This window comes from Protopterus annectens, chromosome 2.part2, assembly GCF_019279795.1.
Source record: "Protopterus annectens isolate FY-2018-M chromosome 2.part2, PAN1.0, whole genome shotgun sequence".
NCBI classification, from domain to species: Eukaryota; Metazoa; Chordata; order Ceratodontiformes; family Protopteridae; genus Protopterus; species Protopterus annectens.
This window is the reverse complement of record NC_056730.1, coordinates 891,667,669-891,692,369: the sequence shown is the minus strand read 5'-3', so window position 1 is coordinate 891,692,369 and position 24,701 is coordinate 891,667,669. Positions and strand designations below refer to the sequence as shown.

The window sequence follows — 24,701 nt, the reverse complement described above, 5'->3', positions numbered from 1 at the left end:
CTAATTATGATGGCTACCAAAAAAAACAATTACTAGAAAATAAAAATTACTCTAAACCAACTTTACTAGAACTAGCAAAGATAGAAACAGAGATAAAACAACTAGAACATCAATCTTTATAAAAGGGTAGGAGCAAATTGCACAGGAAAAAAATGGGAAGTGTGGGATCAATACATGCAGAGGAGGAGTGAGGTTTAAAAAAAGGCAGGATCTAAATGAACTGTGTAACAACTAGTGATGCATAATGTTTACAGCTACAGTTGTGACCCCACTGTTTGTAATGTAAAACGTTTGCAAATGAGATTGTCGCTATAGTTTTTCATTTATATAAATGTAAGATTGCCTATGTCATACATGATAATTTAATAAAAATGTTTCTTTAAAAAAAATGGGAAGAGAGATTAGAGAAGCAATTCACAAGAAAACAATTGGAGGACATTTGTATGGCTCACAACTATGCAACAAAATCTAGAATATTTAGTATTTTTGCCTGGAAATGTTTGCATAGCTACATTTATACCCCAAGCAGACTCCAAAGAATTTTTCCTCAGGTAGATGGCAAATGTTGGGGGTGTAACAGAGAAGAAAGAGGTGCCTGAGAGCATATGTTCTCGAAGTATAAATAGTTGGCAGACTAAAAATTCCCAACAGAGTACTCCGTCAGGAATACTGGGTGACCAAATGAGTGAAGCTAACAAAATTATTTTTTGAGCTGGGATACAGGATCTGAATTGTCAAGACATAGTAAGGCCCTAAGTTTAATTCTGGTGGCTGTGAAAAATGTAAATTCTAGAAAATGAAAGTCTAAATCAAGCATACTTGAAGCATTGTAATAGAGAGAAAAAATCAGAGTCAGATTTGCAGAAAAAGGTAGTGGTAAAATACATAGAAACAATGGAAATTTTGGGAAGAATACATGCAGAAAAATGTTTGGAGGAGGAATGAGGTTTAAGATGAGACAGGAATTGAATAATATGTTATGTTGGTTTGATTATATTGTATAGGACAATGTATGTGCTATATGATGTTTGTAGATGTGAATGTGTTGATGTGGTTTGATTACTTTTATACAAATGTATGTTTGCCTATGTCACAACTGGTAATTCAATAAAGTTGTTAAAAAAGGCAGAAATGGAACAAGAATGCTATATTCCGTTCCACTCCTTTGGAACTGATTTTTAATCTTGGTTAAGTAATGAATCTGTGCTGTTTTTGGCTAGCTGGTATGACTGATAAATACTTTGCTTTATGTTAAAAAAAAAAAAAAAAAAAAAAACACCTTTTGTGTACTTGTCTGTATCTGTAAATGCAGATGCTTTCACTAGTGCTGGCCCTACATTTTAGTCATGACTGTTGTGCCATCAATGTTCCATGTTTATATTGTAGCTTTTAGATGTCACAATTAAGGTATAACATAAGACAGTTGGCATTTATAGGATACTGAATGATATATTAAACACTTAACTAGCAATGTCAAAAAAAATAGCCTCTGCATGTCTCCTACCTTCACTACCATACACTGCCCTCATGTACACCAACCTCTAGAATATTCACTACCAAAAACTGAACAATGCTATAACAAAATAGTTAAATTCACCACTAACCAGTATGCTGAATCTCACCACTGCCTAGCCTTATAACAATTAGGCTGGCTAGAACTTCGACACTCTCTCTCGCTCTGTCATCAGTTTACTAACTGTTCATAATATAATCTACAAACCTCAAAACTCTCCTGTGCCCCTGTACAGTTGCTATGCTCCACTGGCAAGTCCCTATTAACCATAACTAAAATCCAAAACACTGCTGCTCTGTCCTTGTACTCCAATTATACCAAACAAATCTTGAATTACATCTCTGCTGTCATCAGACATTAAACCAATCTATCCAGATTTAAACACTTGCTAAAACAGCACATTAAAAACATTTGGCTCTGTTCATGCACCTCCCAAGGCTTTGCTGCCCTCACCCATTACACACACCTTTATTACTCCTGTATACCTCAACAAAGCAAGTTCTTAATGTAAAATTCCTACCGTCTTCTATAGCTTTGGCTCTCACTGCCACTTCTATTATCTCTGCTTACACTACAACTTTCTTTTTCTCTGTATCACTGTATATTATCAGTCTCACTGCGTTCTGCTCACATCTCTCACAACAGCTCTATCTCACTTCTCCTACCATTATGTGCAGAATTGTAATTTGATGTTTTAAATCGCACTGTATATGTCAGATTATCTTGTATTGATATGTTATGACTGTATATTTTACTGTTTGCTGATTTTTTTTTCTTGTATGTCTGCCTTTCAGTACTTGCATGTCAATGTTGTAACTTTAAGCTTTACAATTGCTCTCTTTTATAAAATTGCCTGATCCATTACTGTCTCTTTTCTCCTTGGGCCTCTGCTGAATAGGGCTACCACAGCCTAGTAGGACTACCCTGGTCAACAAAAGCAATAAATAAGTCAATATCACAAAGGGAAGACAGAGCAAGACTGACAGCTCTGCACTCCACTTCAGCGTCAATATGATACAGGTCTTGTGTTGGGATGCAGAATGGTCACGTGACTAGGTTATAGTAAATAAAGAATCTGACCTCTGTGACCTATATTGCTATTAATTTTGTACCTGCTGCCTCATTTATTTGTATAGTTTTATTACTGAGTTTTGCCAGTTAAATGTTTCTTTTGTGTGTGTCATACATACCTCTCAACTGTACAGATTTTCGCATCATATTTTTGGTCTGTCCCTCATAAAATTGTTGTTTTTCTGACAGATCACTAAGGATTGAAGTCACTAAAAAATATTAATTTGAGTTACACTTCATATCATTTGAAAAATGCATATAGATACAAAAACTGCCATTCTAGCAACTTTCTAAGTTTATAAAAGCAACATTTAAAATCTGTCCCTATTTTTGGGCCTTTGTCCCCCCCCCCCCCATAATTTTAGGCTTTGCCCAGACATATAAAAATGGCACTGTTATTAACACACAGTACAAAATGATCATTTAACTGGCAAAACTCAGTAATAAAACTTGGCAGGTGACTCCTTGTTTTCTAATACCGCTGGAAAATATTGGAACATGTTGCCATCAGATCTAACTGTACTTCCCTCCTTCCCACTCTTTAAGCAAAGGCTGAAGCAACATCTTAAAACACACTGGTTATGCCCGTGCTGTTACCCTGACTAATTGTCTGCATTCTTTTTTGCCATCTTTCTCTACCCTCCCTCCCCTTTACTTTTTTTAAACATTACTTGCTCCTGAGTAGCGGAAACTTGTTTTAAACTATTTTCTGAAAATAGGAGATGAAATAACTGTGAACATATTGTAAACAACCTCACATACCTTACTGTAGGAGTATCTTATTCCTTTCAAAGTTTCTGTATTTCTTAATTAGCTTATTTTACTGTAGCTAAGGCTCTCTAATTATTTTTAACTAATATATTTCTTAATATTTGTGTAAATATTTATCTTTGAATATGGTATCTTCTTAGAGAGTATGACTTTGGAACTACTGTTCTCTCATGAATTGTTTCTTACATTTTCATTTTTTTTCTCTTATAATTGTACATTATAAACATTTAAATGTTACTATTGGAGCTTTTCTCCCCGGGCCTCTGCTGAAAATGGAAATATATCCAGTTGGACTAGCCCGGTTAACAAATGTAAAATAAAATAAAAAAAAAAATTCTTGTGCTAAGAGGTTGAGAGGTATGGTGTCATATTAGCTCTATTTCTGTGCTTCAGGGTGAACAGGAACTGAACAAAGAAAGTTTATAGTGAGCTGATAAAAATGGCACTGTTATTAACACACAGTACAAAATGATCATTTGTACATACTGCTTTTCATGGTCGCAAGAAATAAAATTGTAAAAAAAAAAAAAAAAAAGTAGCACTTGAAAGGAGTTTCCCTGCTAGCTCACATAATTTTTCCTTGAGCAATGAGGACCTCTGCTGGCCTATTGATGAACAAATGAAGCAAGATTAATGCATTTGCTATGTTCAATTGAACAAGGCTTAAGAGCAGATTTGTTGGAATTTCTACCAGTACGGGAAAAACAAACAGAGAAAGAAAAAAAGAAAAATAACACCGTATAGTTATCCAATACATTCTGACTATGTGCAAAAAGCTGCATTGTACATTAACAATGTTAATATTGTCATATTTCTCATACGTCTGTTCATCTCGCTCTCCTGTCTGTCTATGTCACTCTTCATATTGAGAAAACGATCTTTAAAGATACTTGTCTATTACTAGAGTGAAGAGTTGCTTCATCTAACTTTGTAAATGGCTGGTTTACTTTCAATGTATTACCATCTGTTACTCTGTATTGTATTTTATGATTTGTTTAATGTAACAACAAAAAATAAAAAGCGTTTGGAAAAAAGGAATTTCTACCAGCATGACGATTTTGTTGTACAAGCATAATGAAATTGTTTTCTAAATATAGAAAATTAAATGAGCAAGGAGGCAGCAGAACAAAAAAGTTAATTGCAAGCAGAGTTTGTAATATAATTTTTATGTATTTGTTATCTGGGTAAATGAAGTGATCACAACTATTCCTTTGAACCCACAATCTAAGCCACAAAGATAAATGCAATATAAATGGATACCTTAGAGAAGAGGATTAACCAACATGCTTGTGGAAGAAGGTTAGAGTGCCCAGAGAAAAACAAGACGAGACAGGGACAACAATATGCACACTCCATACAAATATTATCTGCAGTTCAGGACTGAATCTGAGTGGCAGATCATCTGTGAAGACTACTATCAGGATTACTGCATGTTGTATTACACTTGAAGTGGAAAAAACAGGATAAAAAAGATTATTTCCTTGTACACTGAAGGTATCTACAAAAAGTAGTTTTCCAGAAACAATACTCCAAATATACAGAAACCTACACAGAAGGTTACCAAACCACTCAATAACTCAGAAAAACATAAATGAGATTGAAACACTAAAAACAAAGATACCTAATATGTTGCCAATGAAAGAAGTTTAATCATCGTTTAATGCTTTCATCTACAGTTACATCGGACTTCATCAGAACAATGCAGCAACACACTTAAATTCCTTTTACGTTATATTATAATTATTAATTATTGTATTATATGACTCATCTGTTTTAATATATAAAAAAAAAAAATCATATTATAAAAATGACATCTTATCTATAACTATTCAAGATCACACAATCTCCTAGAAAAAGTTATATTCCTGTCCGGGACTGTTGATCTTGTGTACGTCATCCATCCATTTATGCTGACCAACAAGTGTGTGTGTGTGTATATTTATATATATATATATATATGTAGATATACTTAAATATATATTACTTAAAAAAAAAAAAATATATATATATATATATATATATATATATATATATTTGTGCATGTATGTGTGTATGTATATATATATATATATATATATATATATCTATATATATAAAATCCACACGTATATATGTGTGAAAAAATATATACTATATAAATAAATAAAATTTAATTCACATTTGTTGTTAACCAGGAATGTACTGGTCAGGAACAGATTTTCAGCAGAGACCCGGGGACAAAAGCTACACAACAGTAAACATCGAAAATATAAAGTAGTATTGGATTTGCATTTAGTATCTAATTTACAATGACATGCATGGCAGACAACTCATATACATTTACATAAAGGATTAAATTAAACATTAACAAGACTAGTAGCCAGAATCAGGTCATCTATGAATGATCTAGCACCCAGTTCCGCACGAACATGAAGTACACTGCTGGAGAGAGGCTGCCCAATTCCGTCCATGCTCCAACCCAGTGACAAGTGGCACTCCTCGCCAACCTTCCGGCCAGCTGTCACTGGCCAACCAGAGATTCATGATGCTGCAGTAACGTTAAGTTTAGGAAAGATTCTGACAGAGGTGTTCAGTCATAATTCCACAGATAGCTTCGCACCATTGGCTCCTCAGCCAAGCACATAAACCAAATGTCTGAACCTGTGGTTCCTCTCATAATGAGCACCCCCAGCTATTTAAATATACCATCTCCGAGATCGTGTATTGCAGTAAAGGGAAATCTTCCTGTTCCATGCTCTATGGAGATCCTCATTCAGACCATTCGAACTTTTAAAAGTTCGATCATGTGGTCTCGTCCATATGAAAGTCGAGTTTTTAAAAGTTCGAACTTCTGACAGGGACCCATATATATATATATATATATATATTTATTATACACACGTGTGCGCACACACACACACAAAATATATGCACATATTAACATTTGTGTGTGTGTGTGTGTGTGTGTGTGTGTGTGTGTGTGTACATCTAAAAATAATGCAGACTATGGCCTACACCATTCCACTCCAACTGCTCATAGAAACATAAGCACAGCATTTTCTGTAACCTGTTCTTTACATCTCAGTCCATTCCAAGTCTGATCCGTCTTGTTTTATAATCTCAGTATGCATTTCCCACTCTCTTCCTTCTTCATCCAGGCTGCACTTAACTTTCACATGGTAATCCTCTTTCCATCAATGTCTTACCTTAGAGCCATTTCCCAAATGCTTCAGGATCTTCTAGACTTACAGACAACTCTAGGCCAATGCTATGACCAGAATGATCGACTGAAAATATATATACAGTAAGAATTTGCACACATTATCCATTCTTCTTCTTTCGGCTGCTCCCGTTAGGGGTCGCCACAGCAGATCAACTGTTTCTATTTCTTCCTGTCCTCTGCATCTTGCTCTGTCACACCAACTGCCTGCATGTCCTCTCTCACCACATCCATAAACCTTATCTTGGGCCTTCCTCTTTTCCTGTTATCTGGCAGCTTCATCCGTAGCATCTTTTTCCCAATATACTCTGCATCCCTCCTCAGCAGATGTCCAAACCAATGTAATCTTGCCTCTCTGGCTTTGTCTCCAAACCTTCCAACCTGGGCTGACCCTCTAATATACTTATTCCTAATCCTGTCCATCCTCTTCACACCCAGGGCAAATCTTAACATCTTCAATTCTGCCACGTCAAGATCTGACTCCTGCCTTTTTGTCAATGCCACTGTCTCCAACCCGTATAACATAGCTGGTCTCACTACCCTCTTGTAGACCTTCCCTTTCACTCTTACTGGTACTCGTCTGTCACAAATCACTCCTGACACTCTTCTCCACCCACTCCATCTTGCCTGTACTCTCTTCTTCACCTCTCTTCCACACTCACCATTACTCTGAACTATTGATCCCAAGTACTTAAACTCATTCACCTTCGCCACCTCTACTCCCTGCATCCTCACCATTACTCTGTCCTCCCTCTCATTCACACACATATATTCTGTCTTAGTCCTGCTGACCTTCATTCCTCTTCTCTCTAGAGCATATTCATTACCAAGCTGTTAATAAGAGGAAAACAGAAACTGCAAGCTACAGGAACCCTTCACCAGCAGATTAATTCATATAATTGCACAAATGTCTCACCATGCAACTTGGATATTGCTACATTGATATCAGATGTCTGTCTTGTAGCAGCTTCCAAGGGAAAACACAGTTACTGAACTAAGGAATGTAGAAGACATATTCTCTGTGAAAACAAATAAATTGTTTACTTTTTTATGTAGAGTGGCTTCATACAATTGATGTCATTCTTTTAGTTATTTGAACAATGATCTCAGAAAGAGTGTGTTTTAAGTACCGTGGCTTGTTTTGGACCCACTATCTTGCTGAAGCACAAGTCCAAGCTGAACCTGTTAGCAAGCTCAAGCTTTGCTGAAGGTGACTCTGGGTCAGGCTGTCTTACCAACAGTGACCATCATCTATGGCCAGTGTTCACACCAGCCGGTGGCTAGCACTGCTGTGGCTGTTTTTCTGTATCACCATCCCCAACACACACACACACACACACACACACACACACACACACACACACACACACACACACACACACACCTGTAGCCAATTTAGAGTATTGAATCCATTACTGCATGTCTTTGGATTGTGGGAGGAAGCCAGAGCACTCAGAGAAAACACACAAACACAGGGAGGACATGTAGACTCCATACAAAAGGCATGCCAGCCAAGATTCAAACCAGAGAACCTTTTGATGTAAGGTGACAACACTACCCACTGTGCCACTGTTATATTAATAAAGTTTAATAATTGTTATGCAGGCTCAGCAAATATTCCTATAACCAGTAGCTGTAATGTAGTGGATTTCAAAAAAAGCTTTCAATTCCATATGATGTAAATTTTTGTGAGAAGAACTTAAAAGGTTTGGCATACCGTTAATATTAATGGCCCCTACACAAGTGTATGTTAAGGGACTTGTATTTCATCCTCATTTCCAAATAATGCTGATTGGGAGATAAAGTCCATTTGGGAACCATCAGGAAACCAAAACAGACAATAGGGAAACTCTGGTATTCAGACTGGTTACATAGAAGCAGGCACTCTTTGGAGAGTCTAACACAAAACGTTGGTAATGCATTGGCCTTAATAACCTTTAATAATCTGGGGGCAAAATTCAGCCTTCTCAAGACAAATACATGAAGGTGTTTACAACTCGGGCAGCCCTGTTCCACTCTTACCTCAAGACTTTTTTCCGTTTTGTTTCCAATTTCCAATTCTAGTAGATGTTCTAGAACTTAATAGCAATAATAATCTTATTACAGGGGTGAAACAGTCAGCACTACTGTATAGTATTCTCTGTAAGACTAGCAAAGAGGCAACAAAAGAGTCTTCTAGAAAAGCACTGTAACATGTACCAATCTCCTCTTGCTTCATTACAAAATCAAAATATTAGTCAGCTTTATGAAAGCTCCTAGCTTGTATGCTGATCAGCTTAGACTGATTGATATACTGTGGTTATTGTATACCTGTATATAGCTATGGAAAAGGCTTCACCAGTAACAGTGTTTTAGTTGTGTGGAATTATCAGCAGATCTGCGACATAGAAACTGTGTGAGCTTTAGTTATAGTACAGTCAGTATGGACAAAAACAACAGAGCTAGCACAACATTAATTTGCACTACAGTTCCCCAAACAGGAAGTATACATTTTGGCAGATATGAGATCAGAGAGAATTCATACATGCAACAATTGTGGTTTATATTACTGTGAACAGTATAGAGGCTTTACATTGCCTTATAATACAATGATTTACCAACCTGCTGACTTAGCCCAGCTTGTAGTATTGTAGGAGACAACTTGGAGATCTCTAACTTCTTTATACTAATGTAATAAATACTAAATATTTCTGTCATTCTTAAATGCACATTATAAACTATAGCCTTAACTGTATGGAAATCTGTTTTTCCTTTTGTAACTCTGAGCTAAATTTGAAAATGATCTACAAGGATCAGTGTTCTACCCAAGTAAACAAATAAGTAAATAAGTTAACTAAACTAACACATTGCTCATCTCTGGTACAAGCTGATGACAGAAATAAGGCCTACTATTAAGGGAGCTAATAGGTAACCCATTCTTCCATAAAATACAGGATAGTGTCATTGCATTTTTTTTAATGGTTATTTCTTATTAATGCTATATTAGTGTAACCAGATTTCATGACAGGTTGGAAGTTGTATGCAGTTCTTTTTTTTTACGCAGATTATTCTTATGTATGATATTAATTACTTAAATTGAATTTTCAACAGAAAAATGCTTAATATTGTTTTTTATTTTCTGCCCAGTCTCTGTAGTGTATGATTTATTTTCAGTCTGTTGTGATTAGTGTTTGTAATGATGTTCTGTGACATTTTATGTTTTTGTTGCAGAGAGAAGAAGCTAAAGGCCAGAGCACAGGATCTAGTTACTGCTTTAGAAAGACTTACAAAAAGCACTGAGGTCCGTCACCAGCAGTCAGCTGAATTTGTTAATGACCTTAAAAGAGCAAACAGGTAAAAGTTTTACTTTCACAATTGTACTGTTGAATGCAGAGAATTTCTGTCAGATGGATGGATATAAAGCAGAAGACTCACCAACAGCATGCACTGTAGTAAATTACACAGAGCAGGGAATAGCTTTGGTGTAGTTCCTGTAGAAATTTGCAATAACTGTAGGAAGACAAAGTCCAAGATGCAGCAGCTGGCTTCCAGCAGATAAACTCGGACATATTTTTCCACAGCAATAAATAAAAGTGACACCAGGTGCACCAATAGTGCAATACATAAAATATACTACTACTAAAAACAGAAAAATCACTTCAAACACTTTTTTTCCTTTTTTTTTTTTGTTCAAACACAATTAAAATAAGATAAACTTTTGAGCAATTCTGTACTTTATCATATCAAATAAAACCAGTAGAATACACAGAATGTTTATATAAAAAACAAATGTAGCCAAAGCATTGAAGTTTAAAATGGTATTTATTGTAGGCTATAAGAAAACAATTGGTAGTAGACCATGAACACACAAAACAAATGCATGTGGCACTTTGTTATAGATCACTGCTCATTTAGGCCAGGTAGCTACTTCACTTTCTTATTTTTTTGGCCTCACAGAAGTGAACAAGACTTAGTCAGTTTGGCCCAGCACCTCATGGATTTCATGACGATCAGGCAACCAATCCTGCAAAGGATCCTGTGCCAAGAATTTCCCCTGGGCAAAAGAAATGGGGCAACCCCCTTCCCCCAGGAGATTCAGATCCTTCAGAATTAGGGGATAAAGTGGAACTGGCAAATGTAAAATAATTTCTCCATCAGACCTTTAAAGATTCTGATTCTGATGACATCTTATCCTCAATTTTGCCCCCTGAGGATTTATCTTTTAGAGACATCCTTCACAGGATTCATTTGGGATAAGGAATTCTCTAAAGCTCAAACTCATTATAGAGGGCTTCTGAACCTTCACATCCCTAGACCTTTAGCATTTCCTCCAGTTCATGTCGTCTTGGATGATGTGTTTTAGGACATACCTCTGCACCTAAACTCCCTTCCTCCTGCTCCTAGAAAGCCAGATCTCTTTTATAGGGTGCTAGAATCTTTTAAGTACCTATATAAAAATCCAGTGTTGAGTTCATCAGTGGTTTCAACAGAATCCATTATGGAAGCTCCTGGGCATGCATCCAAGAACCCCATACCAAGTGACAGGGAAAGCAGACTCCTGGACTGATTTGTAAGAAGACTTGAACTTCACCCACCCTGGTCACAAAGGCTCAAAGATCCATATTCTACCTGCACAAATATCTCGAGTCATTAAGACAAGTATTCAGAGGGACAATCCAGGACACACGTAATGCCTCCCCCCCGGGTGCTTATATACTCACTAAAATGGGTCTGTGATGCTCTTCATTCATCATGCAGGGCAGCTGCTATGGGATGAGGTACTCCGAGACATGTATGGGTGAGAACCCAACCTCTCTGAGACATGTATGGGTGAGAACCCAACCTCTCTGAGACATGTATGGGTGAGAACCCAACCTCTCTGAGACATGTATGGGTGAGAACCCAACCTCTCTGAGACATGTATGGGTGAGAACCCAACCTCTCTGAGACATGTATGGGTGAGAACCCAACCTCTCTGAGACATGTATGGGTGAGAACCCAACCTCTCTGAGACATGTATGGGTGAGAACCCAACCTCTCTGAGACATGTATGGGTGAGAACCTAACCTCTCTGATCATGTAAAAGTGAAGTTCCTCGATGCCCCTTTGGATGAGGCATTTCTGTTTGGACCTCTTGCAGTGCAACTTTTTGATAAACTGGATAAGAAAGGAAAGCAAATGAAATCTGTCAAAGGATTTTACATTCCTTACTCCAAGATATAGCAGAAACTGCCCTTACAAATCTTGGCCCTTTCCAGCTAAACCTAAGAAGATTAGACAGACTAATGGGAAAAGACCAAGACTGCAAAGAAAGTGTCAAGCCAAGCACTGTCGAGACCTGGGGCATTCAAGGATCCTGCCCCACCTTGGGAACAGCTGTGACTATCTCCAGTATCTTCCTTCCCCTAATTCCCACCCCAATCGGATCCACCCCCACCAGATAGAGACTCCGATTTTTATCACCACTGGAAAGACTTAACCCAGGACATATGGGTGTTAAAGATCATAAAAAAGGCTATGTCATTCAGTTATGGGGGATAAATTACCTCCCTAGGGATCCCACCTCCTCCAAAGAGCAAAGAAAAAAATGTTGCATCCCATTTTCCCATTTTAAAGGACCGGTTAATACAGGGTTCCATTCAAAGAGTTCCCAGAAAAGAAATGATGCAGGGTTGTACTCAAGATTTTCCCATACCCAGAAAAGAAGTACTGTTGAAATGTATTACTCACTGATAAGGTAGCGGTGAGCAAAAGTATTCAAATAAAGGAAAAATCACATCGCTACTCCACAGCTATTTCAAGTATAAAATAATTTATTAAAAATGTTAAAATTGCTTTTAAAAGCGTTCCCGAGTGCTTGGTTAACCACCAAATAATCCAACTTCTTCTCAATAAGAACGCTGCTGCATTCAAGCACAAGTATTCATATTGCAATAAAATTAACAAATGCAGCTATTGCGGTAAGAATCCTTTAATGCGTTTGAATCACGCCTTGATACTTGTAGCAGAAACAAGTTATTGTTCAAAAAAAGTGCAGAACTCCATGATTAAAGCCAGATAAGCTTACAATTTCTGTCTTGGAGCAGTGTTCTTATTGAGAAGAAGTTGGATTATTTGGTGGTTAACCAAGCACACGGGAATGCTTTTAAAAGTAATTTTAACATTTTTAATAAATTATTTTATACTTGAAATAGCTGTGGAGTAGCGGTGTGATTTTTCCTTTATTTGAATACCCAGAAAAGAAGGGATTTGGATGCCTGTTCTAGATCTCTCAAGGTTAAACAAATTTCTTTGTGATGTTCTTCTGAAGGTTAAACAAATTTCTTTGTGTTCTAAAATTCAAGATGTTAACTTTGCAAAAGCTACTTCCCTTGATTTTTCAAGGGATGTGGATGGTGACTTTGGATTTAAAGGATGTCTCCTTTCACATTCGTATAGCCAAGGAGCACAGCAAACACCTACACTTTCAGACAGGTGGATTACATTACCAGTCTTTTGCCTTACCATTTAGTTTATCTCCTACTCCAGGAGTTTTCACCAAATGTCTGGCACCAGTCATTGCTTTCTGTAAAACAATAGGAGTCCATATATATCCTTACCTGGATGACTATCTGAGTCATGCAAAGTCTTCCATAGAACTTCAGACAGCCTTGCAAATCACCATAGATTGCTTTCAGAATGGGCCTAACCCTCAACCTGCATAAGTCACGGATGCAACCAAGTATAAAAATCACTTTCATAGGGATAGTCATAGATTCTGTGCAACAAAAAGCCTTACATTCTCAGGACAAAGTCCAGTCTCTAACAAAATACCCCAGAGACCTTCAAACCAGACACACAATTTCGGCAAGGAAATTTCTCAGGGTTCTGGGATACATGTCTTCATGACAAAGTTATACAAGAGGAAGCTGCAGTGGTTCTTAAAGAATACTTGGGAATAGCATTTACAGCCTCTAAAAAACATGAGTTTTCTATTACCATGCCTAAAAAAAAGAATATCCTACAGTAGGAGGAGGAGTGTGTTTGCATCAGCCCAGGGGTTCATTTCTCTCTCTTTTTCTGACAGGAATCCTAATAGCTCCTTTCTGACTCACTGAACACTGGTTGTCCCTCCTTCTGACTCTTAATGGGGGAAATACCAAAACTCTACCAGTGAGCATGGACCGTCTCACCCAGAACAAGGGATCTGTAATTCTCCCCAGCCTGACAACCCTCAAGTTTACACTTGGAGGATTGGATTTTGACTCCACCCTCTTTACCCTACTCACAAGTAATTCTGAAAGAGGTTAGAAAATGAAACACTAGACAGTCTTAGTTAGCTAAATGGAAAAGTTTTCTTTTTTCTAATGCCAGTTCAATCTAACAAATTGCAAATACTTGAATACCTCTCCAAACAAGGATTATCCTACTCCAGCATCAAATGTCATACCTCAGCCATCTCAGCCTGCCTCCTAAGTCCCCCCACCCATTTACTGACATTCATACTTGAAGCAATTTCATAAGGAGATTATTCACCACCTAGAACAACCTTTTCCTCCATGGGAATTGAATTTTGTAATTGAAAAATTTACTCTGTCACCATTTGAACTGGCAGCTTCAGCTCCTATCAAAATTTTAATATGGAAACCATTCTGCTTCTCCTTCTCACTTCTGACAGGCTTGTTTCTAAACTCTAACCCCTTATGTAGAAGGAGCCATTCCTCATCATCCACAGGGATAGGGTCAGCCTTAAAACCAACCCTTCTTTTATGCTTAAAGTGGTTCCAGAATTATTGTTGAATCAAGCGATCCATCACCCTGTGTTCCTCCCAAATCCACAGATTAAAAGGAAATGGATTTTGCATTCCTTAGACATGCTCAGAAAGTTGAGATATTACTTAAACAATGCCAATTTCTCTAACAGATCAAACTAACTGATGGTAAACAAGGTAAACCATTAACAAAAGCTATTTCAAAATAGATTGCTAATTGTAACAGCTTTTGTTATTCTCACTGTGGCAAACAACTTCTTGTAAAGTCAGATCTCATTCCAGCAGACATAAATCAACCACTACTGCACTTCTATAAGGGGTGCCCACTCCCCAGCCATTCTAGAAGCTTCAACTTGGTTATCTGTTCACACCTTCAGTCAACATTACCACTTTGGCTCAGTTTCAAGGGCTGGAGCTGGGTTTGCCTCTGCCATTTTGCAGACACTCTTGTCCCCAGTCAATACTTTTGTCCAGCTGCTCTCTTGAAAGTTCTAAGAGTCCTCCCAATAATCAGTACTGCAGCACTGTCTGTGATGAACATAGTACAGTTGTGTCTCCACTTACTGTAATTATAGTGTTCAAGTAGATCAGGGTTGCGGTACCTCTTCCCAGCCTCCTTACAACCCTCTTCCTTCTTGATTCCTTTCCTTGAATTGGGGTGGGTCTCACTTCTCATCATCATGATCCCCCACCCCCACTTCCCTTTAGGTCAGGGTCATTGAGCTATGCTCAGGAAAGTTGGTAATGGCATGGTATTCCTCAGAACCATCAGACTTTGTATTGTCAAGAAAGATCTGAAGTTGGTGCTGGCTGACATCCATTTTATATTCTGATGTCGGGACATGGGACTGCAGAAATATCTGCCAGCTGGCGGATGGTGAAAAGTGTCTAGTATTCTGATTAGCCATGAGTTTCTGCATGGCAGGAAGACCCAGGAATCAGTATTGGCACATCTGCACTACCTTCTTGATCTGTGTCCTTAGATCCTTTGTCTTATTCAAAGGAGAGAATCTTTCTTTCTTTCTTTTAGAAGACAAGGAAAAAGGGTATGGTTGTTCAGAGACTGTTTGCATAGCCTGCATGGCCTGAAGGGCTTTCAGCAGACATTAGACCAATTTGAACCAGTCATACTGGATTACTTGAGAAAGAGAAGGGGGAAAGACCCACCTATATCCTTCTTGGTTGGTGTTTGTGTAGAAAATTAAGGAGGAGAAATGTCTTATTTTCTGTACCTTTTTGAGTGGAACATCGGCTCTCAAAGGTATGGTCTGTCAGGTCAGATCTCCTATACAAATCCTGCAATCTTTTTACAAATACCTCATGTATTCAGTCCTCACCAGTGGTAATCACTTGGGTGTTCATCTTTGTTACCTCAAGGCCAGGTGTCTGAAGAAGGTTCCATTGGTCTGCATGGGCATGCTTGATTCTCCAGCCATGATGATCTCAGGAGCAGCATCATCAAACAGCCTGAAAGAAAAGGAAGACAGCTGGTCTGAGGGATGCAAGTGTGCCTCAGTGGGGCCAGTCGCTTCAGACCAATCAAACATGCTCATTTTGTACTTGCATTTTTTTTCTTAAGTAAAAGTCTGACAGAGGCAGACAGCCTGGCCAAAGACATGGCTGAGCATGCCCAGGCCTCAAAATGTTTACAATCTAGATGTAGGCCTAGAGTATGCAGCCTACTGTTGAGGATTTTAGTCCTGAATCTTTGACACGTATCACAACAGTCAATGTTGTGCTCTGCATCAAGATGGAAAATTAAGGTAATATGGTAATCTGTACTTGGGATCTGCCTGTTATACTTGCATTTTCCCTTTTTAGTGTTAGACATAAAAAAGGTCCCAGTGAAATCTACCAGCAAGCAATGTACTGTGCAACAGGGAAAGAAAAGAACAAATCCCCAATAGGGTATTGATCTGCCAGAGCTCTGCAGAACTGTACAGATACGAAAAACCACTATGAACCACTGAAAAATCAGATGCCTGCCTAGGTGCATTATAGCAAGAAAGTTTTGAAGATGGTGTTGGTGTACATCCATCCCTTATAATAGCAGGAGATGTATGCTGCAGCAGGAGGAAGGCTGCTAAGCTCTTGGACTGGTCAGACAGATGGGACACCTAGCAGTGACATTCTACGTAGCTTATGTCCTGTATTTTGCACAGACCAGATACTTGGAATGCCAGGATGGGTCATAGAGCAGGGGAGGTTGATATAATAGCTCCGTCTCCCCTGAGTCTTGGAACATCCTTCGTATAACATAATCTAACATGTAGAGTTTATTTAAAAATAGTACTTTACAAATTGTTTTATTTTTCAGAGAATTATAACTTATGATTTATTTATTTGTATTTGTTTTTTTGGCTTAGAGCAGTGATCTCCATGGACCTTTTTCACACTCAGCCCAGGTGCTGTCTTGTTAAATGACTTGCTCAGAGTCACAAAGTTTGGCAATGGAGGCTGAGGGAATCAAACCTTGCACCACTGGATCACAGAAAACAGCTCATTAACAGCTCCTTAATCCTCTTAAGCCAACTGCAAGACCATTGTATCTACCCTGTGGTGATATGCCTTTCTTTGATGAGGAAGATGCCTATCACCAGCTGTATTGTATTAACATTTTATGATATAATTAATAATATCTTAACATTTTATTATATAAATATTACCTGCCTTCTTTAATTTCAGAAGTAGGTACTATTTTTAATGTGTTTAAAGTTTCTTTCATTTATGTAATCGTATACTTACTGTAAATATTAATGTGTTGCTTCTTTTTGTATGTAATTCAGTCAAGCACATGGCTAAAGCTGCTTTGTGTTTTGGGTGGGATTTAGTCATAATTATTTAATGCATCTACTGACTGCAGTTTTAGAATTGTCTTTTCTTTCATTTTTCTACAGCAATCTTGTAGCAGCATATGAGAAAGCCAAAAAAAAGCACCAAAACAAACTAAAAAAGCTGGAGTCACAGATGATGGCTATGGTGGAGAGACACGAGACACAAGTGAGAATGCTCAAACAACGGATAGCATTACTTGAAGAGGAAAATTCCAGGCCACACACCAATGAGACCTCCCTTTAGTTGGCAGCAGTGACATGAAAGTTGCACCTGTAACTTGTTAAGAGGGAACAGTGAATGCACTCTGACCATGGGATGGTAGAGTGCCCTGCACCTTAGAAGATAGTGCCAGGACTGGTCACTGGGTGTAGAACATCATTCAGAAGAAGCCTGTTAATGCTGTGATGACTGGTACAGTAGCCAGTGGCTGACAGTGGCTTAAGTTTACTGTCTCTGTCTGTACATTAGCCTCTAAGCAAGGAATTTGGGCATTCACGCAGAGCAACGTATGCATCTAAAATAGCTCCACAGGGAGCTTGTCTGACTTTTACAGTCTTGTGAGGCACAGGAGTATTACTTTATAGTTGTGGAATGCTGTGTATATCACTCCATGCAACATTGCTGCCTTACTGTACTTTTAAATGGCATGGAGTGAATGCCCTTTGTAGGGGTTCCTTTTTGGATTGTTCAGTGAGACAGTTCTTCAGTCCAGCAACATACTGTGCAATCATAAAAAATGATGCACTCATGAGATGTTATAGACAGACTGCTATCCTTAAGATCTTAATGGGGAGGGAAAGTGTAAAGATGACATGTAATATTGAAAAACTGCACCTTTGAGTTTTATCTGTATCATACTTAAGTAACTTTGTATTGCAAAATGTTTTTTTTCCTTTTCTGTATAGTAGCACCATTTTTGGAATTCCATTTTTACACATACCTTTTTCTTACAAGTATACAGGGGTTCCTACTATTTGACTGAAAGCTCATTTGAGTGAATTCCGAATGTTCAAATACGTTTGAAAAATATTTATCATTTGACTGAATCACGATTGATAGAAAAGAGTGGACATGTACAGGTGATATGTGATCGTGTAATTTATGATCATAGGAGTTAAGCTCAGAAAAGTATTGTGGCTTGGCAGTGACCACTGTCATGTTGCACCTCATATCTGAGGATGTTTGCATTTGCGTACCAGTACCGATTCACTGTGTGTAGTATGTGTTTTTGTTTTCTTTTCTGCATGGCTGGGATGTGTCTCATGTAAAAACATTTTTTATGTTGATATGTGTTACGGAGAATGTTTTCTCTCAGTTGTGATTCAGTGAAACAAATTTTCTCTCATTTATGTTGGTGGTGCAGAGTTCAGTCAAATGAGCTATTGATCAAATGACATTCATATACAAGCACCTTTTTCAATACTTTGCATAGAGGTACAGTGGTATCAGCCTGCAATATATACTACATAAGGTATTTTGGAAACAAGTGCAAATACCCTTCTCTCAAGATGTGCTTTTGTTACTTTTGAACTGCTTTAGGTTAAGTGTTAGACAAACAGAAACATTTCTAAGATTTATTAACCATCATAGGGTGTACATACCTGATTGGTAGCCAAGTTATGCTTCACTTACATTAAAAGAACAGAAACTAGGCATTGTGGCCCTTTACATATCTGCCATTACAGAATACCATTTGAATAATGCCCATCTATAGAGGTGAGGGTCCAGTTGTGAAAGTCTGGTTTGCATGTTATGACTAGCATTGTAGAGTGGACTGTGACCGCTAGATAAGATTTCTTTAGGAGTAAGTCACTGTGAAGGGTATAAGTTCAATTCTAGCACCTTTTACCTTGTATACTCATTCGTGAAAGTATTGTGCATCTTCTTGGGGCTTGTTTCAGTACTTTTAGAATCAAGACTAGATTATGGTGGTGTCCCTTTATAAATTAAGTTGCATTTTGATTGCACAGTTCAGTGATAATTAGCTTTATTCCATACACTGTGACCACTTTTCAAATCTAAAGATTTGGTAAAGCAGACCACATGTTCAAATTTAAACTGTAGGGTGTTTACCAATCACTTTGAGCATTGTTTACTCCACAGCATATATGCTATTATGCAGAACCACCAGAACTATTTAAAGTAAAGAACAATATATTTCCTATTTTATTAAGAGTTTTGTAAGAAAAAATGAAGTAATAGAAAGTAACAGTTTGGAAAGGCTGTACTATCCAATACCATTACTCAGAATTACCAGGACAGCCCAATGAAAGACCATCGTGTACTATCCAATACCATTACTCAGAATTACCAAGACAGTCCAATGAAAGACCATCTTGTACTATCCAGTACCATTACTCAGAATTACCAGGACAGCCCAATGAAAGACCATCTTGTACTATCCAGTACCATTACTCAGAATTACCAGGACAGCCCAATGAAAGACCATCTTGGAAGCACTAGTATTAGTTTGTCTTGTACATGGTATGTAGGTGACATATTTTGATTCTGTATACTTACTCACATGATAATAATTAAAGGTGCAAGGGCCCCTACAAACATTCTTTAGTTGTAAGGTGTTGTGCCCATCCATTAAGTAAACCACAAATAGTTGGCTAAACTGGGCCTTGTTCTCATAGATAGCACAGATAATGTAAAAGATGGATTTTCTCTCTCTCTCCCTCCTTCCCTATAGTTTTACTCTTGAGAATACACTTCCTTATGGATTTTCTGCAGCTCAGGGGCTGTGAAATCTTCATAACTGTATGCATTTTCTAACATTTTTTTCTGGAAATACATGAACAAGATGGTTATGGATTTTGTTTTAGCAGAGAATGTGCTAGTACAGATGGTCAGAAGTATATATTACGTATTTCCGATACCTGGAATTCTTGAAGCCAGCTTTCTGAGACTAAAATTTATGAACTGTATCTAAAATAACATGTCAGTAGCCCCCACCCCACGTGCACACTATGCAGAGGACTTTGTCTCACTTCAGCCCCTTTCTGCATATTTTTCAATCACTACATCTCAGCAGTAAAATGCCCAGATGTTTTAAAATATTTATATTTAATCATTTGGAGTTCTAAGACTAAGACCCAAGTTTTTTTTCCTGTTTACGAAGATCCTATCATTTCAAAATTTATTGTCTGGTAACTCTGTTGTCTGTGTAGGACCATTTCACTATGGGCAAGTGTGATCAGGTCAGCACATCGGTCCCATGATTAAGTCCTTTATCCAGAACTTGAGCAGATGATGTTTTCTTGATGGCCAAGTTTAAGCAGTACCTTGTACAGTAGCTTACCAGTGGTTAGCATGCAAACTTAACCAAGTTATCTCTCAAGCTGTATGGCCTTATCAAGCCAACAGAAGTGTTCTTAAAAAGATATTTGAGGTAATTTCAGTCAGCATTTCAGAAATTCAGAATACCTGGTAGCAGAGAACTGCATATAATGGTAGGTTAACTAACAGAACCTGCTGCTAAAAACAGCTACTTTCTCATAGTTTTAACAGTGTAAATGTACTGGTAATTTTATCTTTAAAGCTTTGATTACACATTGCAGAAGACTGTTTGCTTTATTGATATCTATCTCCTCAGACTTTTTTTGCTAAAGTAGAGCTTTGCTGGGTGTACTGAACTGACAAAAACTCCCATCACTATCGGGATCCCCTATCTTTTCACAGGTACAATGGAACATTTGTCCTCTGTGTCAGGATGACAGAGTGCAAATGTTTGAACAGTACCATGTAACATTGTGCCTTTCCCATTGTCATAGAACTCTGAGTACTGCAGTCCCTGCCTTAGTTGCTGCCAATCACCAGTCCCAGGATGTTGCACATACTGCAGTTTGACTGCAGGCCCTGTTTCTGTCTGTGTCCCTAAAATTCACTGAATTTCCTTCACTAATAATTGGTAGGCTGAAATCAATCTAAAAATTTGAGAGCAAGACTCTCAATCCCCTACACACCTCTGAAGCCATCATTCCTTAAAGTAGCAAGCATACAGCTAAGGAATGCCAAATTACCATTAAAACATTGTCCTTTCATTTGCATCTTCCTGTTAGCTAAAATTTGGCAGACCACAGTTTGTCTGCTGAATTCAGCCAAGTCTCACAGCCTACTTATGCGTAGTCAGGTGACTGGTTTCCATTGTTCTGTTTACTGAGAACAACGTTGTCATGTCTCTCTCTCAGCCATGCTTAGCTCTCAGCTATTGCATTGGTGTGATTTCCAAGTATGTGTTAGTCACTGCCCATTTCACTGATGACTTTGGTGGTAGTTTCACCAGCCATGCATGTGTCTCTGCCCTGTGCCATACAGCAGACTACTGTTATTTCAGGTACTTTGTAGATGCCCTGATTGAGGAGAAATTTCACTACACACAACATGCAATCCTAGAGGAGATGCAGGAAAAGGATGGCATTCATGTATGCATCACTATTATCAAAGACTGGGTGTGGATTTGGTGGTTTTATCACTTTTTTATTCAGACCTCTGGTATTTACTGTATAACCATTAGGTTTGTCACAGTAAGCAGTGACTTATGCTGTGACTTTTTTAGCAGTGACATCATAGACTCTTTAGAAATTCTGGAGTTTTTCTCTTTCATTTGTCTTAAATGATCATGGACACTGCAGGATATGACTACTACTTAAACATTGCAGGGTAAACAAAATGCACCGTGTCCCAGAATTCTCCCTTTGTGACAGCACAAACTCAGTGACTCCCTGCTTATTGGCTGTCATGATATGCTGCAGGTCCTCAACTGTATGGTTTCACTGCCCTAATTACAGCGCAAATTTGTAAAATCATTCTGCCTATTGTAATTGCATTACAGTGAAAATGTTGTACAATGCTTATAACTGAAACAAAAAGGATGTAAATACTAGGCATTCAGGTTTAGAACATGACTGGGGTATGATGAGAATTGTTTGAAGTAGACATTAGTGCTACATGTCTCTGGAGTCTTGTTAGAGCTAGGAAGACGGATCTGCAAGCATTTTTTTTTTGATACCAATAAAGGAGACAACCACAAAGTGAAAACATTCTTAGATTCAGTTTATTTGCCTTGCTCCAGTAAGTAGCTTGGCAGAACATTACAGAAATCATAGACGTAAATGCTTAATTTAAAGCAAAGCCTGTAATGAATACCTGGATGGACTATAAATCCTTAACTACAGAATTTTGGAGATGAAATGAGTCAAAAAGTCATGTTCCAAGAAGACCTGCTTTCACTCCAGCCATTAAAAGGTACAGGTAAAACAGACTGAAACCAGAAATATAGAATCCAGATGTCTTTCCAGCTAACAGTACTCATACTAATTTTTAAAAAAACAAATACAAATGAAAGAGGCACATCTCACCAACAGTAAAATTGGCATTTAAAAATTCCCTCCCCATTCTTTGGTACAGCACATTAGGTTGAAGAAACTTAACCAGTTGTCTCAGTAGTAAAGAAATTACTGTTATGGAAACAAGTTCTGAGAAGACCTTTGAAAGTATTTTTTTTTTTTTGCATTATTATGCACGCTTCAGAAATACCTCTTATTGCTATCATCTACTTGGTGTAAGCATTTGGTACTTAGGGTGGACAATTTCTTTTAAATTGGTGGGAGTAAAATATTAAGAAATGTCATCTCAGTGCAATAGCAGTAAACGCAAAGACATTGGAACACAGATGTGATATAATACCTTTTATTGGACCAACATAAGTTTTACATTTACCCAAGCTTTCGAGCTGGAAGAGCCTTTCGTCAGGAGTTCAAGGGCTTATGCTATCTCAAAAGCATTGCAAAAAACCTATGTTGATCCAATAAAAGGTATGACATGATGTCTGTGTTCCAGTGCCTTTGTGCTTGAAGCCAATGGGCACCATGTTTTAAACAAGAAACATCATTATTAAATTATCACTAATGACATAAGCAGTCATGCATTTACATAAATGAAAAACTATATTGACATAATTTTAGTTGCAAATATTACACATTTATAATTTATCCAGTCTCTGTCAGTCAGACATTACATAGCTCATTCAAATCCTGCCTTCTTTTAAATCTCACTCCCTCTCTGAATGTATTGTTCCCACAATTCCCATTTTTTTCTTTGTAATTTGCTTCTACCCTTTTCTAAAGATCCCAATTCCAGTTGTATATTTGCTACATCTAGTACAGTTGGTTTAGACTTTGATTTACATTTTCTAGTAATTGCATTTTGACAGCCTCCATAATTAGACCCAGCAAGGCCTTTCTTTGTCTAGGCAATTCCGATTCTGTATCATAGCTGAAAAAATAATTTCCTTAGTTGCCAATGGGCACCATTCAGGTTAACTTTCCCAATTCATTACACACATGAAGAGACAGATACATGGTGTGCAGTGTAATTATTAATACAGCAAAAGAAGCTATGTTATTGTTATCATCACCACTGTGAAACAGAACACACAGAATTAGCTTACTCCTCATTGTGTGTGTCTGTGTTCTTCCATTTCACAGGATGGGATAGAATACCAGCAAATTCCTCCTTCACGGATGACTGATGAAGAGCAAGAGTCTCATTAAAGACACCATGTTTTCAAACTGGTTTGTCAGACCTAATAGCATAAAAAAGCACATGGATTTCCTTAGTTTCCATCATGTGCCTCTCCCAGAGAGTACTATTAATATGCACTGGGAGTGATGTATTCCTTCATGCTTCTGAACTTTTAATCTGATTGTTTTTCCAAAAGTGAGGATGAAGGAATGCAGCCATTCATCTGATGGCAGCCCAGCTACAACTAGTGAATATAGTCATAGGAAACTTGATACCAAGGTGCAAACTGAAAATGCATGCAACCTTCAAACCACAGAGCGCTGCAGCTTTTCTTTTTCTTTTTTTTTAATTCTATAATGTGTTCAGTTGAAAATAAAATACTTTTAAAAGTTACAAGCCAAATGACATTGTCATGAGTGGAATCATTAATTCTTTTTAACAGTGTCTGTGATTGAGTGTTGATTTTTCATTGACAGCATCAGTTTGGTTCAAACAAGACAGACCTGTTTGAACTGATTTAACAAATCCTACTTCAGGCCAAACTACTGAATTTAACAGGAATAGGCAGTGAGTAATGTACGATTTGGGCAACCAAAACATCCTAACATCATTTCCATTTAAAGTTTTATTTTTGTTTTGTTCCAATGAGTTGTCTTTTTCCCTCAAAGCTACAGATCTTTTTTTGTGGGATTATGTAATGTGAGCGATTCCAGTGTTTTTCTTTCCAAAGTAGTACACCAACTGTTATCAATTCTGTGTTCGCTGCAGAAGTGTTTGATTGCTGGTATCAACAAGTACAGCTTGTTAGTTTTGGTTTAGATTTGTTCATAAAATTTAGTATTAGTTGAGAATATTCAAAGTAGTTCTATATTTCTCCCAGCATTTACATTTTTGATGAATCCTTCCTGTGAGAATGCATGACTTTGCTCAGAAAAGATAGTACTGATGAAGTTTTAGGGGTTACTCTACAAATTTCTTCTAGAATTCTAATGTAGCGCACCCACAGGTGTAGCTGAAGAAATATGGGTTCCTTCCTTACCTGACTCTGGTGACA

General features: G+C 37.7%; 1 protein-coding gene across 2 annotated transcripts in view; it reads left to right on the top strand.

The window, feature by feature from the left end:
* Positions 1 to 23,110, top strand: part of MCC (MCC regulator of WNT signaling pathway) — a 1,047,208-nt gene extending 1,024,098 nt beyond the window's left edge. For both annotated transcript variants that reach the window (XM_044064211.1, XM_044064210.1), the window contains exons 16-17: positions 9,765 to 9,887; positions 17,182 to 23,110. In XM_044064211.1, the coding sequence (XP_043920146.1) occupies positions 9,765 to 9,887; positions 17,182 to 17,362 (304 nt within the window). In that variant the 3' untranslated portion in view covers positions 17,363 to 23,110. The remainder of the gene's footprint in view (positions 1 to 9,764; positions 9,888 to 17,181) is intronic.
* Positions 23,111 to 24,701: the final 1,591 nt, after the last annotated feature.